The 20,726-nt window shown below is 44.5% G+C and overlaps 1 protein-coding gene across 4 annotated transcripts in view; it reads right to left on the bottom strand.

The window, feature by feature from the left end:
* The window catches only part of SV2B (synaptic vesicle glycoprotein 2B), a 193,966-nt gene that overhangs the window by 75,986 nt on the left and 97,254 nt on the right, over positions 1-20,726 (bottom strand). For all 4 annotated transcript variants that reach the window (XM_029952140.1, XM_029952139.1, XM_029952138.1 and 1 more), the window contains exon 2: positions 2,541-3,376. In XM_029952140.1, the coding sequence (XP_029808000.1) occupies positions 2,541-2,991 (451 nt within the window). In that variant the 5' untranslated portion in view covers positions 2,992-3,376. The remainder of the gene's footprint in view (positions 1-2,540; positions 3,377-20,726) is intronic.

Below are 20,726 nucleotides of genomic sequence, written 5' to 3' on the forward strand. Positions count from 1 at the left end.
CAGAGAATTTATGACCAGCCCAAGGTCACTAGCTGATAGAAGACATGCCAATGGCCAAACCCTAGTGGCCAGACTCCAGCGCCCACACCAACATTTCTCACACCATGCTGCCTCTCTGTTGGAAGCAATCTGTGGTACCCTAAGTAATCTGCCAGGTGCTCAATGACGTAGAAAGCAGACCTGCCCCACTGCATGACGTCTTTTCCAAAGATCATGTATGAGAGAAGGGCAGTATGATGTAGCAGAATGACTGTACACTTGGAAATCAGACAGACCTGGGTTGAAATCCCAGCTCCAGCAATGAATACTGTCTAACCTAGGACATAGCTCTCCACGCCTATTTCCTGGTACCTACAAATGGATGAAACTCCTTTAGCCACCATAGTGACCATGAAGGTCAGAGGAAACAGCACGTGGAAATGCTGGCCCCTGGAGGCCTTCCCATCATCCACTTCCCCAGGTTCATTTCCTTGACCACAAAGGGGCCCCCTAAGTGCATGGGAAGTCCATCTCTGCTCAGGTGGTCTTCCCTGACCTTCTTGGGCTGAGTCATAGCATCTTCTCAGCAAACACTGGAAACAAAATTACACAAACAAGAACTTTACGGATTAGAACCACGTTCCCTCCACTCCCAGCATATGCCCTGGGAGCCGTCAGGAGCTGTGACCACGCTAAAGCTCTGCTAACGAGGTTGCCAAGCACCGGGGTGGCAGAGAGACCAAGAGGGTGTGAAATCATTACTGACAGTGCCAATTTGGCCTAACAAGGACCTAAGGTTTCCGTCGAGAATACCACAGAGCAAATCAATGCCTTGAAAATGTTTGGATCAACTGGGGACTGTATGGTTTGGTTGGGAGCTTGGGATTTGTTTTGGTTTTTGCTCTTATTAAAAAAAATTGATTCCAATTTAAAGGCACATAGACTTATTTTCATAAAAAATAATAAAAAGAAAATTTTAAAAAGCAACTAAAATTCTGTTGGTGTTTAGAAATGTTGTTCTTCAAGTCATTCCTTCTGCTTGTACATACATGGTCTCTTTTGATTCCCTAACAATCATATCTGACACAATTTAATTATTTTAAATGGCCCCTTAGTTAAGCAGAAATGGATAAAACAAATTTTAAAAGCTTCCAGAAATGACTGCTTATTGCAGAGGTTTTCTTTATTTGATATCCTAATCTTATTAATTGTGGCTTTGAATCAGGGCCAGCAAACTACAGCCCATAGGCTAAACCCGGCCCTTTGTCTTTTTTTTACAAATAAAGCTTTACTGGAACACAGTTATGCCCATGTGTTTGTGTGTTGTCTATGGCTGCTTTTGTGCTACTGAGGCAGAGTTGAGTAGTGGTGACAGAGACTATCTGGACCTGTGAAGCTTAAAATATTTACTATCTGGATCTTTATAGAAAATGTCTCCCAACCCTTACTTTAAAGCTATGTCTGGGGAAGAGAACCACACGAGGTATTTGATAGCACTCATCTCTACAGTAAGTATATAACTCTCTGTGTTTGTTAACGCATGATTAACAGAATTCCTGTTGGTTCTGCTGTGTGTAAGTTCTTTGAGAAGCAGGGACTATGTCTGTCTGGTTCAATATTTTCTCCCCAGGGGCTGAGCACAGAGACTGGCACGCAGTATATGCATAATAAATATCTGCTGGATGAATGAACGAAGTTGCTAGATTTTTAGTTCTTGAGGGCTCGTTAGAACATGACTCAGAGTAAGTTCACAATAACTGTGCTTTGCTGAATAATCAGTCATATGCGTTACGAATTTAGAGAATGGATAGGTTTTGCAAGACATTTAGCAATCAAGACAAATCCTTGTCTGTATTATGATGAATCTCTTCTACACCATGACATTCGTGCTGAGCCTTTCTCTAACTGCACAAAATTTTCTTTGTCTTGGGCTCTGATATCTGATGCTGGGTTCTGATGGTGCTAGTCTCAGTACTGATTTGCAAAGCTGGTCCTCCATTCTGTGGAATCCATCTGTGCCTCACAGGGCAGTTCCCAAAGGCCTGCAGGGGCTCCAGCGGTGTGCTCAGCCCAGCATGCATCCCCAAGGCACATGGGCAGTCAGCCCACTAACACTTACAGACAAGAGAAACCAGTAGCAGATGCTATTGGATTCTAGAAGGACACAGAGAGGACGGAAAGGAAGAGGCCTCTGGCCTACCACTGGCAAAATGTATTTGTCATTTGAATGTAGAAGATGGTTGGTTTTAATATGAAGATGAGAGAAACCTGACTCTCAAACAGGCAATGAGATTTGGAAAAAGAACTTGAATGTGAGATTCAGGCAGACTTGAGCAGGGATCCAAGCTCCAATACTTACTAGCTGGGTAAACTTGAGCCAATTAATTTTCTCTGAGATAAAAGTATCTTCAAGGCAAAGTGGATGTAAAGTGATAGCATCGCAAGGCATTATGATAGATGTAAGGTGTCTAATAGTGACAGGTCCTATACAAGTTTAACAGCTCTTTCCCCTTCATAATTTAATGCCACAAAGAAAACAATCTTTGGAAATTTCTACTTACCAAGCATTCCTTTTTTGGAACTGGACAGACACATGTCCTTCTCTGCACTGGGTAGGACAAAACTCACCACGAACACCTCCACTCCATCAGCCATCAGAGCCAAACCCAAGACAAAAAAGAGGATCCACTGGAAACGGCCGTGGCCGCACTCCTCAATGATGGTCTCGTACTGGTGGGCCAGCTGCTCCTCATCTTCCATCCTCTCGGCCATCAGGTCAGCTTGGCCCCGAAGGCCATCCGCTCTGGAGGGCGCCATCTTGGCCTGCTTGGCCTTGATGTCATCTGGGTGAGGGATGCCCTGGTACTCGCCCTCATAGATTTCATCCTCCTCATCGTGGCCTTCTGTAACATCACTCTGTGCATCTTCCTCCGGGTTGGACTCATTTCCACGGTAATAGCCATCACTGGGGGCATAGCCCTCATAGTTGTCCTGGTACTTGTAGTCATCCATCCCTTGGTTCTGTGACTGCCTGATGGTCTTGCAAGCTATATCCCTCGCACCGTGGTAGAGGTTTGGGCTGTTTCAATAACCATTACCCATTATATGTGCAGAGGTCTAAATGTAGAATCTGTTCATGTGACTCCTTGGGTGATTCTCCCTCTAGTCTCCCAAACAGAAGATTTGGGACAATGTAAGAATCCTTTTGCATTCAGTGTCTATTGCAAGTCTTTGGAAAGTTTCAAATTCTGGTCTCGTCTCCTTCAGTGACCCAGCAGTGTTTTCGTGGGGGAGATGTTGATTAGAAATGGGGCCAGCTGTTTCCCTTGACAAGAAGCCCACAGGACTTGGCAGCTTGCTGGCTGGCCTGATTTGTTCTGCTACTGAAGGTTATGCCCTGGGAGTACAGAGAAGGGAGAGAGGAGTGTTACAAAATGCAGAAATTCTCACCAAAAAACTCTCAGAATTAAACACATATATTTACTAAGGCCAGTGCTTCAGGTGGTAGGTGGAGGAAATCTTGATTAGACACTCAGACTCATATGGAATGACCAAGGACTGAATCAGTGGGCCAAAGAGTAGGGGGAGAAAGAGCAGTGGTCAGAGAGGCCCTTTGAAGGGTTGATGAACGTGTGAAAGGTGTTAACTCAACACAAGAATGAAATAGAAAGCAGGCAAGGGATTCACAATACAAGACGATTTTGTTCTGCAAATATTCTGTTAGAACTTCTCAAACCTTTGCCAAGAGGGTAGGTTTATTACAGATCAGCTTCTGTTCGGGAAAATGCCAGCTTTTCTAACTTTGTTATAAAGTGGCCAGATGATTTTACATCTAGAAAGGTGAGGCAGATATCCAGGACTGTTTCTCCAAAGACTCAGCACTATGTTTTGAAGGCCACTGTGACCTTGTACTTGACTTAATCAGGCAAGATAAGCTGCTGAAGACCCAGAGCCAGAGAGCTGGATTCTGTTACATAAGGACTGTGTGACCATGCTCATGTCTTTCTAAAGCTCCATTTTCTCATCTGTAAAATGGGGATAACAATAGGACCTAACTCATACAGTTGTTCATAAGATGCTTAGAACAGTCTAAGACCTGCCTGTAAACACTACTGAAGCCCTGACATTATCGTTGCTCTTTTTTTTTTCTATAGCCCCAATTCTAGAAACAAGACCACTGTATTGTCAGAGCCTAGTCCAATCCCCAGGGCCACCTGTTGATTCTTATGCCCAGTGACTAGCCCACCCTGCCCCAATTACATTCTTTGATCTCAGTTTTCACAAGGTTTGGAGCCACCACTTGATGAAGTCCACCATGTGCCAGAAACTGTGTTTAAATGTGCCACATCCCTTAGCCCAAACTCTCACAACATTCAGAAAAACAAGAAGAAAGTATTTGTGCCTTCCTTTTACAGATAAAGAAACTATGGCTCAGATGGACTCAGGTCAAGGTCAATGAGCTAGGATGCAATGCCAGGCCCACTGATTCCCAAAGTCAGTTCTTTCCATGGCCCCTGTGCTTTCCAAATGCTATTCAGAGGGACTGTCACATTAGATCACCTAGAGGGCAGTAGAATGCAGATTCCCAGAGCACACAGAGGGGCTGGTTCAAGTTCAAGAATTTGAGTCTTCACACAGCTCACTGGGGTGGGGGTGGGAGCTCCCCAGCTTCTCCCTGAGCAGCCATTAGGGGTGGAGGAAAGGCCTCTCCCACACAGAGGACCCCACTTCAACTCTCCCTGGCTTCCAGACTCCTTCATTGGAGCCACCAGAAACCCACACCCCAGCTCAACCCGTCCACTGTCACATATATGTGTCTTCAACCTTTACAACCCTCCCTGTCCCATCCGAAATCCACACGGACCTTTCTCACCAAGCTCAGCAGATGTTACCCCACAATGGACTGGACACACTTATCCTCACCATGCTGATGGCAAACCCCTGGGTGCCCTGCCCCACACCTGCCTGCCCAGCTCTCCTCACCTTCAGCCCTGGATAGACTCCAGTTCTGGAATGCATGTGACTCAAAAACAAAACACATGTCTTCTGGGTGATACCAGAGACCAGGGGTTCTCAGATGAAGGATGGGCCAGAACCACAGGGGCTTAAGGGACTTATTAGAAATGCAAATCCCAGGACCCCTCCTCCAAAGACTCTGAACCTGCAAAGTGGTGGGGGGGCCTGGAAATCTGCATTTTCCACAAACATCCTAAGGACTCCAGCGGGCTGCCTTCTCAGAAAGGATCATGAGCGCTAGCAAGAAAGATTTACTAAGGACTGATTCTACTTTATCTTTTCAGATTTTTCACCCACCCCAGTAAATAAATTTGTATTAGACCATGCTGGCCTGAATCATGTCAGAATAATATTCTAAATCTGTTTTTATTATATCCATTTAGGAACCACAGGAGGACGATAAATTGAATGTTTACAGCATGAGAGTTTTGCAGAGTGCTATTAAAAAAAAGAGAGAGAGAGAATGCCAACTGCCTGAGATCTGGTGTGTTATTTCCATCCTGGGGGCTCTGCAAAAATGTCATGAACCAGAAATGATAGATTTGCAATTCTAAAAGTACACATGAGAACGGCCTCAGGGGGCAGAGGTCCCAGACTTGGCGTTTTGCGGAAAGAAGCAGATCTTCATCAAAGCTGACTCCACTCATCTGATCCAGCGAAATGAACTACTATGAATGAGAAGCGAAGAAGAGTAGGGAGGAATCCTTGTGGGTTGTTTTCTCTTCCACTGAGAAATGTCAACTTATTTTTCCACCAAAGCATTTTCTAGAGAATACAACCATTAATCACTTTCAGTGAGATGGGTAGAAACATGATCCCCCAAGGAGGTACACCGAAGCTGTAACCCCCAGTACCTCAGAATATAACCTTATCTGGAAATGTGGTCTTTATAGAAGGAACTGAATCAAGATGATGTCACTGGGGTGAGCTCTAATCCAGTGGTCTTCATAGAAGTAACTGAATCAAGATGATGTCACTAGGGTGAGCTCTAATCTAGTATGACTGCTATGGCCTTATAAAGAGGGGACATGTGGACTCAGAGAGCCATCTGAAGAGAGGGATGTGGACACGACACAGGGAGTGTGCTGTCTACAAGTCAAGGAATGCCTGAGGCTAACAGAACAGCCTGGAACAGTCTCCCTCACTGTCTTCAGAAGGAACTAACCCCAATTTTGGATTTCTAGCCTTCAGACCCATGACAGTGAATTTCTTTAAGACACCCAATTTGTTAAACTTGGTAATGGCAGCCCGAGGAAATTAGCACATTCAACACCGTTGACAAGCCAAGTGTTTGTCAACTAAAGATCAATAATGAAAAACACAAGAGCAACCCTTCACTGAAAAACAATATCTCATTCATGCTCACCGCCGAAAATGAAGCAAGATTACTCTCCATTTCATGGAGGAGGAAAGCCAAGGCGTCAAGGGAATTAAACAATGTGTCCAAATAGGGGCGCCTCAGTGGCACAGTTGGTTAAGTGTCCGACTTCGGCTCAGGTCATAATTTCATGGTTTGTGAGTTCAAGCCCTGCGTTGGGCTCTGTGCTGACAGCTCAGAGCCTGGAGCCTGCTTCAGATGCTGTGTCTCCCACTCTCTCTGCCTCTCCTATGCTCATGCTCTGTCTCTCTCTATCTCTCAATAATAAATTTTTAAAAAACATTAAAAAAAATTTTTAAAAGAATGTATCCAAATAAACACAGAGAACCAGAATTAGGGATTAGATTTGAAGCAAGTTCACAGAGAGGCTTAAAGATGATGCACAAGGTGGAAGAAACTGGACTCCAAAGAGACAAGTCAAGGTCACATGCTGAGCTGCCTGCAGAGCAAAGAGTGACATCAAGCTTCTGACATCCAGGTTGGGCTTTGGGTGCCCATCCCCCACAAACATCCCCCAGGATCTTTGGTGCTTAAGATATTGTGATAGGTACTGACCTGACTTGAGCCCCATTCTCAAGAGGTCTGCTCCTCATGAAAGAGTCAGATAAAACAACACAAAGCATCATGCAATAATAAAAATGATAATATTAATTATTAATAATATTATCTTTTATTTATTGAATACTTGAATACTTGCCTTGTGGCTTTGCCAAGGTGCTATGCTAAGTGTATCATGTGCTTTAGGCCTTTTAGCCAGAACAACAACCCAATGAGGCAAGGACTATTATTATACTCATTTCACAGTAAACAAGACTGATGCTGAAAACATCATAATCATAGGCTCTCCCCAGGGATTCAGAAAAGGGATGGGTCAGTATGGGCTGGGATGTGGCTGAAATAGCATCTTGGGGACTTCCAAGGGCAGGGAAGGGCTCCATGAAGCCAGCAATGGAGAGGAAGGCACTGCAGGCTAGGGAATAAGGATCAGCAAAGTCATGGAGAACCACTTGGCTAAGCTTGTTTGGGCAGCAAAGAAGCACCTGCCCCCGGCAGATGATTCAAGAAGGGAGACTTACAGGAGATACAGTGGGGAAGCAAAGAGCAGTCAGTCTAAATGCCCTGCTCAGGGATGGGGAATGCTCCATTGAGCGAAGGGAGGCATGACAGTTGTTGAAGTGAGCAGAGCCGTGTATCACACAGAACAGGGATCTAGAAAGATCTCCCTGGTGGGGATATGCTACCTGGGTTTTAAGACAAAACCTAGGGACGATAAAACTAAGTAGAAGTGTGTGTGTGTGTGTGTGTGTGTGTGTGTGTGTGTGTGTGTGTGTGTGTGAGGGGGGGGGGGAGAGGGAGAGAGAGAGGGAGGGGGAGAATAATCCAAGGTGGGATTAAGCCCACACAAAGATGGTGGCCATGGGACTGGAAGAGAAGGAAGGACACAAGGAAACTCCCACTGGAAAACAAGGGTATACCTCCTCTCAGTTGAAAAGGAGAAAGCAAGGTGACCAGGATGCTGGTGACTCCAGGGGAGCAAACTGTGGACTGGAAATCCTTCCAGAATCCTCTGGTTGCTGTATAATTAAAACAACCAAAAATCTTTTGACTTCTTTCATACTGCCTTTTTTGGGGGCTGGGGGTATGTACAGCAGAGTGATTCAAAGGCACAAACTCTGGAGTCAGAGGGCCCCAGGTCTGAGTCCTTTTTTCAAACTCTGCCATTTCCTCTGACCTGAATGCAAGCTATTAACCATCTGTGCCTCGATTTTCTGATCTGTAAAATGGTTGTAATGAAAATACCCACATGAGATCATCCATGAAGAGGGCTTAGTATGCCGCCTGGCACAGATGTGATTGATAGAAACTTGATCTGACTTTCACTGTCGTTGCTGTCATTATGATCATTATCTAACTGCGTCTCAACAATTAACATGTAGCCAAGATCTCAGCTTGAGCCCAGCCTAGCTCTGCTTGAGATGTGGGATCCATCTGGGCTGGGCTGGGAAATCAAGTGCAGACAAAAACAAAGTGACATTTAGTTTCTCACGAAAACCACTGCCTCTCAAAACACGCCAACCCCACCTCATCAGCCTCTTCCCCTACCTCTCACAGTCCACAAACCTCTGAGTCTGTACTGCTTGATTCAGCATGATGGGTAGTAAGCACTTGTTCATAATTAAATATCACACAGAAAAAAGCTAAAAATAATATTATAATAAAGTGATGTAATGCTTCCCAAAATGTGTGCTGTGGAATGTTAGGCATTTAACAGGCTCATTTCAGAAGAGAAGAAAAGAGAATTCTAAGAGCAAGTAAGTTTAGGAAAAAGGCATACCCAAGTCACCATTCTCTTCTGAAGATTCAAACTGCACATCTCTATATTAAAAGCTGTGAAAGACTGAATAAAAACCTATTTAACACCACAATGAGATCTACCGCACACCCAACAGAACAGCTCCAATCAACAGATAGACAATAGCAAAGCTTGGCAAGGATGTGATGAACTGGTCCCCTCATGCGTTGCTGCGAAGAATGAAAAATGGTTCAGCTTCTTTGGAAAACAGCTTGGCCATTTCTTGAAATTTTAAGCATGCTCTTACAAAATAACCCAGTGATTCCACCTTAACGATCTACCCAGGAAACACACATACACTCACATACACACACAAACACACACACACACACGCATGCACGCACATGCCCACCCCTGGAAAGCTGGGAACACTTGTTGGTTCCCTTGGCAGGAATCATTAGCAGCTGTGTCTTCTGTTACAAACGGCCTTGATGGGAAACTCTCTCCAGTGAGTCATGGCAGAAGAAAATGGCAGACAATCTGGACCAGAAGGACTAGTAGACCAATACGTGAGCTAGACTTGGGTACTTCTGAAACTATTTGGTAAGAATTTAGGGGGAATGGAGGCACATAAATGTATAACTTGACTAAATGTTATTTGAGAACCTTACTGTAATTCTATTTTACATGAACAAGACATGGGGAAGTCAACAGACTCAGATGGATACTAATGAGATATCCAATGTGTCCATTAGCTTTGCAAACCCTTTTTCTTAAATTCCTATCCTGACTGTGTAGGTCATGCCAATAATGAGCACTAAGAGAGGACAGGGGTACTCAGTATAAAATAGTATCAGCTGTGTAAGAAAAAGACCACTGGACCACTAGTCACAGAACCCGAATTATAGTCCTAGCTTGACCATCAAGTCATTGTGGAACTTTGGATGAGTCATTCACTTTCTGAGGTCCCTAAAATGAGGGGCTGTGCTGGGTGACTTCTTAAGGTCCTTTCCAGTCTCAGACTCAACATTTTCTTCTGTATCTGTGCTTTGAGCCATCTACATAACATTTAAAACATAATTGTTATTATTTTAATATCTAGGATAGTGTCTTTTTAAGAGCAACATTTGCAACCTCATAAACCATTTTTTGGTCACTGGATGGCTCTTTATTCTTCAACATTTAGAAGTATTCCAAGAGGTCCCTTGGCATCATGCACATAGCTCTCTTATATTTTGTCCTAATTGTTTATGTGTCTCTCTGCCAAGAGATTGTAAGCAATTCTAGGAGAGATAATGTACTGGATTGTACTGAATTTTGCATCTTCTACACCAAACACAGAGCCTCTAACCACAGAAGGTCTTTGAAAATACTTGCTTATCAAAGAAGGTTAATAGCTGTTTAGTGCTGGGCTGGAAGCAAGTCTGAAATGGCCCCTGGACCAGACTGCCCTTGTACTTGCTGTAACTAGACCAACTGGTTTACCTTTGTTTAAAAAAAAAAAAAAAGTCAGATCAGCTGACTGGAGATGCCCTCTTTCACAAGAGCCCATTCATTCACTCTTTTGCTTCCCTAAGGAGCCTTCTATTAAAGCCATGCTCCCAGCAGAGATGGCTGGGGTGTTTGGGGCTCCAAGGACTGGCTGAGTTGTTATCAACTTCCTGACCATATGATAGGTTTGGACCACCTGCAAAACTTCTAGAAATACACTGCTTGATGTTGCTGGGGTAGCTTACACCAACCCAAGGGCTGAAAAGACCATGTCTTATCTGGCTGGGGTTGGGAGATAATGTTTTCTGAGGCTTCCCGCAATTACTGCCCTTGTCCCACTCACAACAGCATCTGCTCACTAGCGCATCCGGAAAAGTACTTCTCTCTCTTCTCAACCGAATCACTATTGCAGTAAAACAGAAAGCTAGTCTCCAAGGAGTGAGAATCAATTGATTATTAAACAAGAACCAAACCACCTGATCTTTCGGTGGGAGGAAAACAGCAAGTATTTTAAAGCAATGCTAAATCCCTGAGAGTAATAGGAACTGTTCAGACTATTTCTCCATTTTATATATTTTTAGTTTTATTTTATGGAGGGAGAGAGGGGGAGTGGTAGAGGGAGAAAGAGAGAATCTCAAGCTGGCTCAGTGCGGAGCCCGATGCAGGGCTCGATCCCACGACCCTGGGATCATAACCTGAGCTGAAACCAAGAGTTGGACACTCAACTGACTGAGCCCCCCCCACCAGACACCCCAGAATACTTCTTCATTTTAAAATACAAAACCAAGAGAACGATTTATGGAGAAGTGTGCTAATCAAAATATTATTTACAACATCAAACCTGGAAAACAAACATGTATTACACAACAGGGAACAGGTTAAATAAAGGTTAGCATATTTATACAGTTAAATATTACGGTGTTATAAAATTATGTTTTTTAAAGGACTGATTAAGAAAGAGAAGAAAATGATCGCACTATAATAGTAGGTGAAAATGCTAGGTAAAATGTACATTTATATCATACCAATAGTTTCCATAATATTACATATGGCCAAGATGTACTTATATTATGTGACTGTCTCTGGCAGGATGATTTATTAAGACATTAATGTTTGCCTTGCAGCCCCTAAAGTGCTAATTTTCTCCCTCTGCTCCTCTGCATGCTAAAGGCAGGTCAGTGTTTTTCACCGTGTCATCCTCAAATCACCTGCAAGAGAAAGGAGAATCATTCCGTGCCAGTTAAAAACAGAATCCTGGACCCCGTTCCAAATGTTTTGAAACAAAAAGGGGACAGAAGTCTATTCTATTAGCAAGGTCTCCAGGTATTTTGTGCCTCCTCCAGGTCAAGAACCTCTGGCTTAGGTTCTCTCTGCAGGGAGCAGGTTACATTTATGTGTGTGTGCTGACTCAAAAGCAAAGCCCAAGAAACCTTCAACCAAGTCCAGACAATTAGACCCTTCCAGCACAAAGCTAGAGGGAAGAGGAAGAGAGGCTGGTGTTTTGACCTGTAGCAGAGGTGCCCAAGCTCTGACAGAGGGGAACTCTTTGAAGTACAAAGCAAGTACCCTGAGAGGAGATGGAACCCAGTCCCTCTGGCAGGTAGCACTCTGGACGAGGGACAGCTGGGGACCATCTCCAGAGGCTGTTAACCCTGCAGCTCTGGGGTCAGCAACAAGGGTCCCACCCAGTCATACAATCCGTAAAGAGAATCAAGAACTGTTGAGTGGTGTCAGTGTTTTCATTCAAACTGGAACTGTCTAGCAGATGGCAAAAAGCTTGCTCCTTTGGATAGTCCTAAGTAACAGCTAGACTGAGGCTACATGCCACGGACCAAGAGCCAGGCACCCTCACTATCTGGGGGACCACTTAAGAGGTCCAGTGGAGTAGGGAAGGAAGCCCCTAACCAAGACTGATAATGGCCATCTTATCAACACTATTGTAATTTGATTAAGAAAAACATGTTTAATGCGATTTCTTGCCTTGGGAAATGTCATAAAACAAATCCTTGCCCGCCACAAACATTTATAGATACCAGCTCTGACACTTTTATAAGTGTCAGAGACTCAGACAATCAAGTTCAGAGAATCAGGGAGAGTCACTTAGCTTTTAAGTGTCAGCTTCCTCATGTGTGAAATGAAGAGAATACAGGTTTTTATTCATTGGGGTGTTATGAGACTTAAATGAGTTAATATGGTCAAAACCCTCGCTATAGAGCCTATCACCAAGACAGAGCTGGATAAAGACAGCTGTTATTATATAAATGCCCAACACACAGATATGCATTTCTACAAAGTCACTAACTCCTGCAGCAACGCATCACAGAGCCAAAAGGACAACAAAAGCCTTTACCTCACCCCACAAGCAGCAAATCTGCTGCCTTAGAGGGAAGACCCTCTGGATTTTCAGCACTCTAGTCTGCTGCAGCCCTGCCCTGAATCCCCTCCCCCTCCTAGGCCAGGGTCTTGACCACCTCTCTCCACCCTTGCCAGCTCCCTTCTCTGGAGATCCTGAACCTGATTCCCATCTCTGCAGTCTTGGGCTAATATTCTGCTCTTAAATGATCAATGCCCAAGGCCAATGTTTGCCAAAGCAGAAGATGCTACCTTTTTGTGGGACCTGATCTGCTAGCAAAGGGTTTTCAAAAACGGCAATGAATAACACTGAATCACATACAGAAAGGGCGAATATATTTTCTTTGTCCTTTCAATCCCTTCCTATTGTCAAGGAAATCAAAATCTTCCTCGGAGAACCCGCACAGCTCTACCACCTACCTGCTAACTAGCAAATTGCCCTTTTGCAACAAAGTGAGAAGAAGCATTAGATGAACAGCCTTTAGCAGAGAACAGTATCTGGTCGGACATCAGTAACATGACACTGTATTGTTTTCATCGTGTTTGTTTTTGTAGTTACCCTCTGGTTAGAGAACTAATATCGTTTCCTTTCTTAATAAATGTATTCTGGTAATAGGAACGAGTTCATTTTTTTAACTATATGGAAGTACAAGTGATGTACGATCTTTGCCAAGGATATGGTAAAAATCTCAGGAATCCTGGATGATTGATGGAGAAATGACAAATACCACCCAGACAGAAAACACTGCCTTCTGGTAGAAGGGAAGTAACATTTTCTCACTTGAGTACTAAAAACGTATCATCTCACTTACCTTAACAACCCTACAAGATAGATATCATTATTTTCCTGTTTCATAGAAGAGAAAATGGAAGCTCAGAGAGGTCAAGTCACTTGCCACGGTCACACAAATAATAAGTTCGATCCCCTATACCCCCATTTCCTCTCCTCTTGCCAGATGGGTACTTCCTAGAAACCAGTGCTATCTCGAAGAAGCCTTAAATGTGCATAAGAATCTACTGGATATCACGGGGAGGGCCTTCCTGACAGACAGCTTGAAGCCCCCAACCCAAGTCCTTGGGATCCTGGCTCCCTCTGTTCTATACCAGAACATTCCTCTACAATTCCACTCTACCTTACAATCAAGTACATTCAACAAAGGGTATGTATACTGTTTCCCAACAACTAAACACATCCCTGTATGTTCACTTAGGAACGTATGTGCCCTAAGTAAATGCTCAGACTGACAAAATTATACAGCAAATCTTACAAATTTGGGGAATGCAAGGGCTGGAAAAATTTCCCATTCTTGCCTTCTTGGTTCCTTGGTTGGCCTAATAATTGGCATAAGACAGATTAACAGAAGAAAAATGAATTTAATTTAATGGTACAGGAGCACCATAAAAATATAATATTCAAAGTGACCAAAGCAGGCAGCTTTTATACCTTTTAGACAAAGAAACAATAAATTTGTAAAGAATTGACATAGGGTGCCTGGGTGGCTCAGTTACTGAAGGGTCTGGCTCTTGATTTTGGCTCAGGTCAAGATCTCATGGTTTGTGATTTGAACCCTGCATCAGGCTCCATGCTGACAACACATAACCTGTTTGAGATCCCTCCCCCCCACCCTCGCTCTTTCTCTCTCTCAAAGAAAAGTTTTTAAAAGCATAGATTTAATTTAAAAAAGAAAAGACAAAGGAGTTTTAGTTAAGAAATGACAACGTTTCTTCATGCAACCCTCTTGGCCCTAAATTCCCTATATCTGATGATAAGGGTGCCTTCTAGCCTCCTGGTACAAGGAACATTACCTTTCACAAAGGGGATTTACTTCCTGCTTTCAGAGGAACAAAGGAGAATCAGAGGAGCCTTAGTAACCTTAATTCAGAAAAATCAATATGCCGACGTGGCATCTTTTCCAGTGGCCTCTTCTGCTCTCCTTCAGAGATGCCAAACTATCTGATGATGTACCTACAGCAGAGCTGATGAGTCAAGACGGAGCTTGGAGGAAGTCTGGGGGGATGGCTGGATTGAAGTGTGGGAAAGAGGCTGGGGCCAGACTAGGAAGATCCTTGAGAGACAACAGAGAGTGTTCAACTAATTTGACACCTTGAAGCTGGGGGAGTGAGGCTTGCACAGACACATCTTAGGCTGGACTAGAGGAAGGGAAGGGAAGGGAAGGGGGCACATTTTTGGGGGGATTTTTGTTGTTGTTGTTTTAATGTTTGTTTTGTTTTATTTTTCCAGAAGCAATAATAGCTCCTTTGCAAAGAAAAGAGCTGTTAAAATGGATCCCTGGTGCTACCCGGATCTGCTGGAGGCTCAGAGAACACAACACTGGGCTCTCCAAGGGAGCATTTATAGGTAAGGTCATGTTGCTGGCGGACTTCAATCTCCCAGAGCAAGAAGAGCCATTAGAACCTGCTGGGCCTTTCAGACACATTTTCTTCCTTCCCCAAATAGATCTGATTCAAAAACAATTCTCCTGGTTGAAAGCCTGGCTTCAAGAGAAGAAGGAACAAATAGTTTAGACAAGGATGCCAATAAAAGAATTGAAGGTAACTTTGAAGGCAAAGGAAGCCAAAGACCCCTTTCTGTGGCCTGCAGATTTTTCCAGCTGACCCTCTTTGCTTTAACTTCTGACATTATGCCAAACACATGAGGTCTGGAGATGTCCTATTACATGGAAGGTGGTAGGTCCCAGGTGCTAGGAACCCCCAAGAAGAACATAACAAGTTTCTGTTTTCATGGCCCATGTATTCTAGTTGATAGCAATTTTACTAGGCTTTCTGCGAGCAAAGGGTCCTCCCTCTGCACATAAGATATTCTCCATCTTTCAGTTTGTCAGCACCTTTGGGAATATACCCCAAAAAGTAAAAGTACATAACTGGCATGAGATGAAGGATGTGTTGCTCCAGGAGGGGGCCCTGGTAGAAAATCTGGGTCTTCCAGAAGTTTGTAGAAACACATCTGCGAGGAACACAAAGACTGGCAGATGGACAAACTGATGCGGATGATTTCAAGGAGGATCCAAGACCTTCCCGACTTGCCCCCAAAGCAAGTCTGAGCACCATGACAGGCTGGGTGAGCGTGTCGTCCTGTCCTGGTGTCCTGATTCACCTGTGCTCTCTCCTTTTGGGGGGGTCTAGCATGTTTCTTCTTGAAATTAACCAGCATTTTTCTACATTCTAGTCTTGCAATTACCCAGCTCCAGAAATGCCCCTTCCTCTAGTACTGTGTGAGGCTCGGGCCCATGGACTTACCCCATACTGCTTGGCTAGGGTCACCTGGTCCTCCCCGTCCAGTTACAGCTCTGCCCTATACTTTCTCATCCTGTAGCTCTCCCCGCCCCAGAAACCTCTCCCCCCACCCCACTTCCCAATTCAGGGAAACCAGTAGAGGCTCAAGAATCATCTTGCTCTTATCAGTTCCATGTATTTCCCTGAAATAATAATTCTTTTTAATTACCCCAGTATGTCCAAATTCCTGTCTGCATCTCCTAATTATTGTGGAATTACTCAGCCTCTGGGTGTGAGGGGCCCCTGGTTCTCCTCCACTCCCCTCCCCCCACTGCAGCATATTAGCGTCTATAATTAGCCCCCCCTCCTTCTCTCCATCCTCACCCCTAATTCAGCTTTGGCAAAGTATAAACTTTGTAATTAGAAAGGGCTAAAATGTTGCCAGGATTGCAAACATATTTAGTGCTGGAGCCTAGTGTTTTGTACAGTTCTGGGCTCTGCTCCAAATCCTAGAGTATCAGGGGAAGGACAGGGGAGAGGAAGAAACCCTTTCATGAGCTGTATTATATGTTGGGAGCTTTCTCACTCCATCTCATATAATCCTCACAAAGACCTGGGAGGTGAGTTTGGGATATAGGAACCCAGATAGGCCAAGAGCATCACCCAAAGTCACACACCCAGAGGGAGGCAGGGCAGTGGTCTCTGGGGCTTTGGGGCTTCCCCACATTACTGTAGAATATCACATATTCTGTCAGTCTGGCATCTCTGGCCAATCAGGTGATGAAATTGCTCCACACACCCTTTCCACTATTCAGCTTTCCTGTTGAAATTATTCCTACGTATTTGGCAAAGTAAACTTTCAAAGGATGTTTAATTTTTAAAAAACGTTGCTTAAGCCACCAAAAGTAGGATTGCCACAATCGCTTACTCTTGTGGCTGAGAGCTTAGACTGGAAGCACCTTGAGGCCAGGGTCTGTCTCATTTTCATCTTTGTCTCCTAGGCAGCAGGTAGCAGGACTTTTGCATTGATAGGCCCTCAATGAATATGATATTACAAAAGAGAAATAAAGTGGAGATTGGGCCCCTGCCCAATGGAAGCCCAGGGCAGTGGAAAACTAAGTAATGCATCCCAGCATCCTTTACACTGCCCTTGAAATGAAAATGAACTCCGAGAGAGCCATGTCCTGGCATCCTGGGCAGGACCAAAGGGAGGGGCAGGGAGGAGAGAATCTGGGTGACAGGAAGATCTTTTTTCTTTTAAGATGTGTCTTCACTGTCCTCCTTTTCCTAAACTGCCTTATTATATAGAGGGCTGTCACACACAAGGAGGGAAAAAGATGAATTTGGAGAGAACCTGGCAAGGAGATTTTCGTGGGCTCCTCCACAGCTACAGGAATCCTCCTAGAAACAGATGGCGCAGCATTGTGACATGCCGCAGGAAGGACAGCTTATCCCCAGGACTCCTCCAGGGTCCACCCCCAGAGCAGCCTGCTGTCGTCACCAGGAGCCTTGGAACCAAAGACACGATGTGTCTCTCTGTTCCGTGAATATGTGAGTGTCATTAGCAGAATGATCTTTGGAAACTTTCCTCTCGGAAACCAACAAGTCCAGTCTTGTTTTCCGTTCAAAGGGGAAAATGACACTTTCTTCTTCATCATAAACCACCCAATAACGACTCCTCCAGAGATCTAAGGGGAAAAAGGCACAACATTTTGCAAAATGGGAGTGGTCTCTGCCAGAGAATTTGAAACTAGCGGCTCAGACATTGGTAGGTTTCTACTGCATCAGGGTTTCTACCACATCAGGAAAGCAACAGCTGCTTTCTCTGGGCTCAAAGCCCCTGGCTAGACTGTTGATATCAAGTTGACCAAATGGACTTGATAGACAGGATCCTGAACACTGGTCCTTTGCATGAACTAGACAAGTCACTTCCCAGTGGGTATCACATTGCACAGACCATTTTCAGACCCAAAGATGAGAAAGAAGCCCTATTGAGGCAACTGTTTGCTCTGGACACAGGATGCTTTCCACAAAGATATTCTTCAGCCCCACCTTTTAAATTTTTGCAGCAGGAGGGGCGCCTGGGTGGCCCACTAGATTAAGCATCAGACTTTGGCTCAGGTTACAGTCTTGCAGTCCTGGGTTCATCAGGCTCTGTGCCAACAGCGCAGAGCATGCTTTGAATCCTCTGTCTGTCTGTCTCTCTTCCCCTCTCCTGTTCACGCTCGCTCTCGCTCTCTCTCTCAAAAAACAAAATATATATATATAACAAAAATACTTTTAAAAAATAACTTAAAAATAACAACTAAAAAAAAAAGGAAAGAAAATACCCAAGTGACGGCATCTGGATTGTTTTCACTAAAAGCAAATGAAAGATCACTGTGTTTTGAATAATTTAAAATGGCATACACAGTAGCGTTTTTTGAATAAAGATATAAAAGTATTTCATCACAAAGGCTTAAGTCTTTAACTTTTGCTGTTATTTGCATTTGAACAGGACACTCTGAATTCTTTTTTAAATGCTTCAATACATAATGGATTTCTAATGGTAGAATGCCAGGCAGGAGGGGGATGTCCTTTAAATGGCACAACTCACAGGCCTGCTCACCTAGACTACTCAAAAGGCTCGCCCTGTTTTGTTCTAAATCACCTCAATGACAGGAAATGAGGTACAGCCGGCTGACATCTCAGCCAGTCCTAAGTAATTGGGCATCTGGCCAAGTCCCCCACTGGACGAAGTCTACAGGCAGAAAGGCTGATAGATCAAATCCAATCTGAAGTCTTTGCAGACAGGCTAAGAATCTCAAAGAAAGGCATTTGCCCCACGCTCCATGGGCCCTGGCATAACTGCAGGTTCTTCTCAGGGAAGTGATTGCTAGGTGATTGCTAGCTTAAGGCAGTGCAGTAAGAAGGTGTGATCTCGAGCATTTACTGAAGTTTCCTGGAGGGGGTACCAGCATGCTGCACCCAGACCTTCACACACATCCAAGACTGCACCCTCATTCTCCAGCTGCTGGGAGAGTGGGGGTCTTCAGTCTACCCTAGAGAAGAGCCTTGCCCAAGGCCAGACCACCTTCCAGAGAAGCCGGAAACCAATGACTTTGTGATGCAGGAATGCAAAAGCCAGGCCCACTTGGTCCCAGTGCAAGCCAGCTCTACTGGGTCTCTCCAACTCCTACACTCCCTGGAGACAGTAGTCACCTCCTCCTCCCTCTGGCCACCCTGGCTTCTTTCACTCCCTCTGGTCTTGCTTGCCCCCAAGCACACACGTCCTGCTTGCTAACCTCCTTCTGCTTCTCAGGAAACCCGCCTGGCACAAGGACTGTGTGCCAAGCACTGTTCTTGGGATTTATACGTACTTACTCTTAGAAGCAAGTACTGTTACTTCAGAGATAAAGAAACTGAGGCCAAACAGAGGTAGATAATTGTTCCAGAGTCACCTAGGGAGCCTCAGAGGGCTTGTGAAGATCAAAAGAGATGATGTACATAAACATACTTCTAGACGTGACTGGCAGAGAATAAGTGGTCACCTCACTCATTAATGGGTTTTGTTCATGCCATAATATGGATTGAGCCTTTAGCATATGCTAAGCCCTCTTCTCAGCACTGTAGGCACAGCACTGAGCAAAAGAGTCAAAGTGTTTGCTCTCACAGAGCTAACATTCTACCAAGAGAGAGGCAAAAATTATACAAATAAACAAGTGAATGTAAGTGTCATATGAGCACTGTGCATAAAAATAAATCAGGGTAAGCGGGGAAGAGTGAGAGACACAGATCAAGGGAGACTACTGAATACTGGAGACGAACCATGGACTGAAGGGGAAGGGGGAGGGGGGAAGGGGGATGGTCATGGTGGGGGGCACTTGTGGGGAGAAGCACTGGGTGTTATATGGAAACTAATTTGACAATAAACTATTATAAAAAATAAATAAATAAATAAAAATTGATCTGAAAAAAAAAAAAAGAATAAATCAGGGTAAGGGGGCCAGGAAGAATGCAGTGGAGATGGAGCTATGTTATGTAGGGAGGTGAGGGAAAACCTCATCAGCAAGTTGACATTTGAGTAGAAACCAGAAGTAAGAAGGGAGAGCGCCAGGTAGATATTTAAAGAAAGAGTATTCAAGTAAAGGGGGCAAGTACAGGGTCACGAACAAATACAAATAACACTGAACAGAGGTGTGACATGATCTGACAGATTTCAAAAGGGCTCACTCTGGCTGCTGCTGTGCTGGGAATGGCCCGGGGTGGGGGACAAAAAAAGGACGCAGGAAGCCTACAGGAAGTGTCTTTCCATCATCCAGACCAGCAAGAGCAGTGGCTTAGCCCAGAACAGTCACAATGAAAGTGGTAGGAAGTTCCAGATCGGGCTCCATGCTGAAGGGAAAACTGTCTGGATTTGCAGATGAATCAGATGTGGGTGTAACAGCAAGAGAAGAGTCGAGGAGTCAAGGATTTGGGGTCTGAACAGTTCCAAGGATGCAGTACCAATGAACATAGATGGAAAAACCCATGGGAGGGAGCGCCTGGGTGGCTCAGTCAGTTAAGCATCCAACTCTTGATTTTGGCTCAAGTCATGAGTTCCAGTCCCATATCAGGCTCTGCGCTGACAATGCAGAACCTGTTTAAGATTCTCTCTCTCTCTCCTTCTCTCTGTGCCCCTCCCCTGCTTGCCTGCTCTCTCTCTTTCGAAATAAATAAATAAACTTAAAGAAATAACCCATGGGAGTATCAGCTTTCCCCGAAGATAGGGCAGGATCAAGAGACGGATGAAAGTTAGCTGTTATTAGGCTCTCGCATTTAAGGAGAGGTGGTGTGGTGCACTGGTTATGAACTCAGGTTCTGTAGACAGACTACCCAGAGCTGAATCTTGGCTCTACTACAATGAGCTGTGTGACCTTGGGCAGGATACTACACCTCTCTGGGCTATACTATTGTAATCTGGCAAATAGGTTGAATGTTTGTACTTCCCTCATGTGGCCACTA

This window comes from Suricata suricatta, chromosome 9 (assembly GCF_006229205.1).
Source record: "Suricata suricatta isolate VVHF042 chromosome 9, meerkat_22Aug2017_6uvM2_HiC, whole genome shotgun sequence".
Taxonomy (NCBI): domain Eukaryota; kingdom Metazoa; phylum Chordata; class Mammalia; order Carnivora; family Herpestidae; genus Suricata; species Suricata suricatta.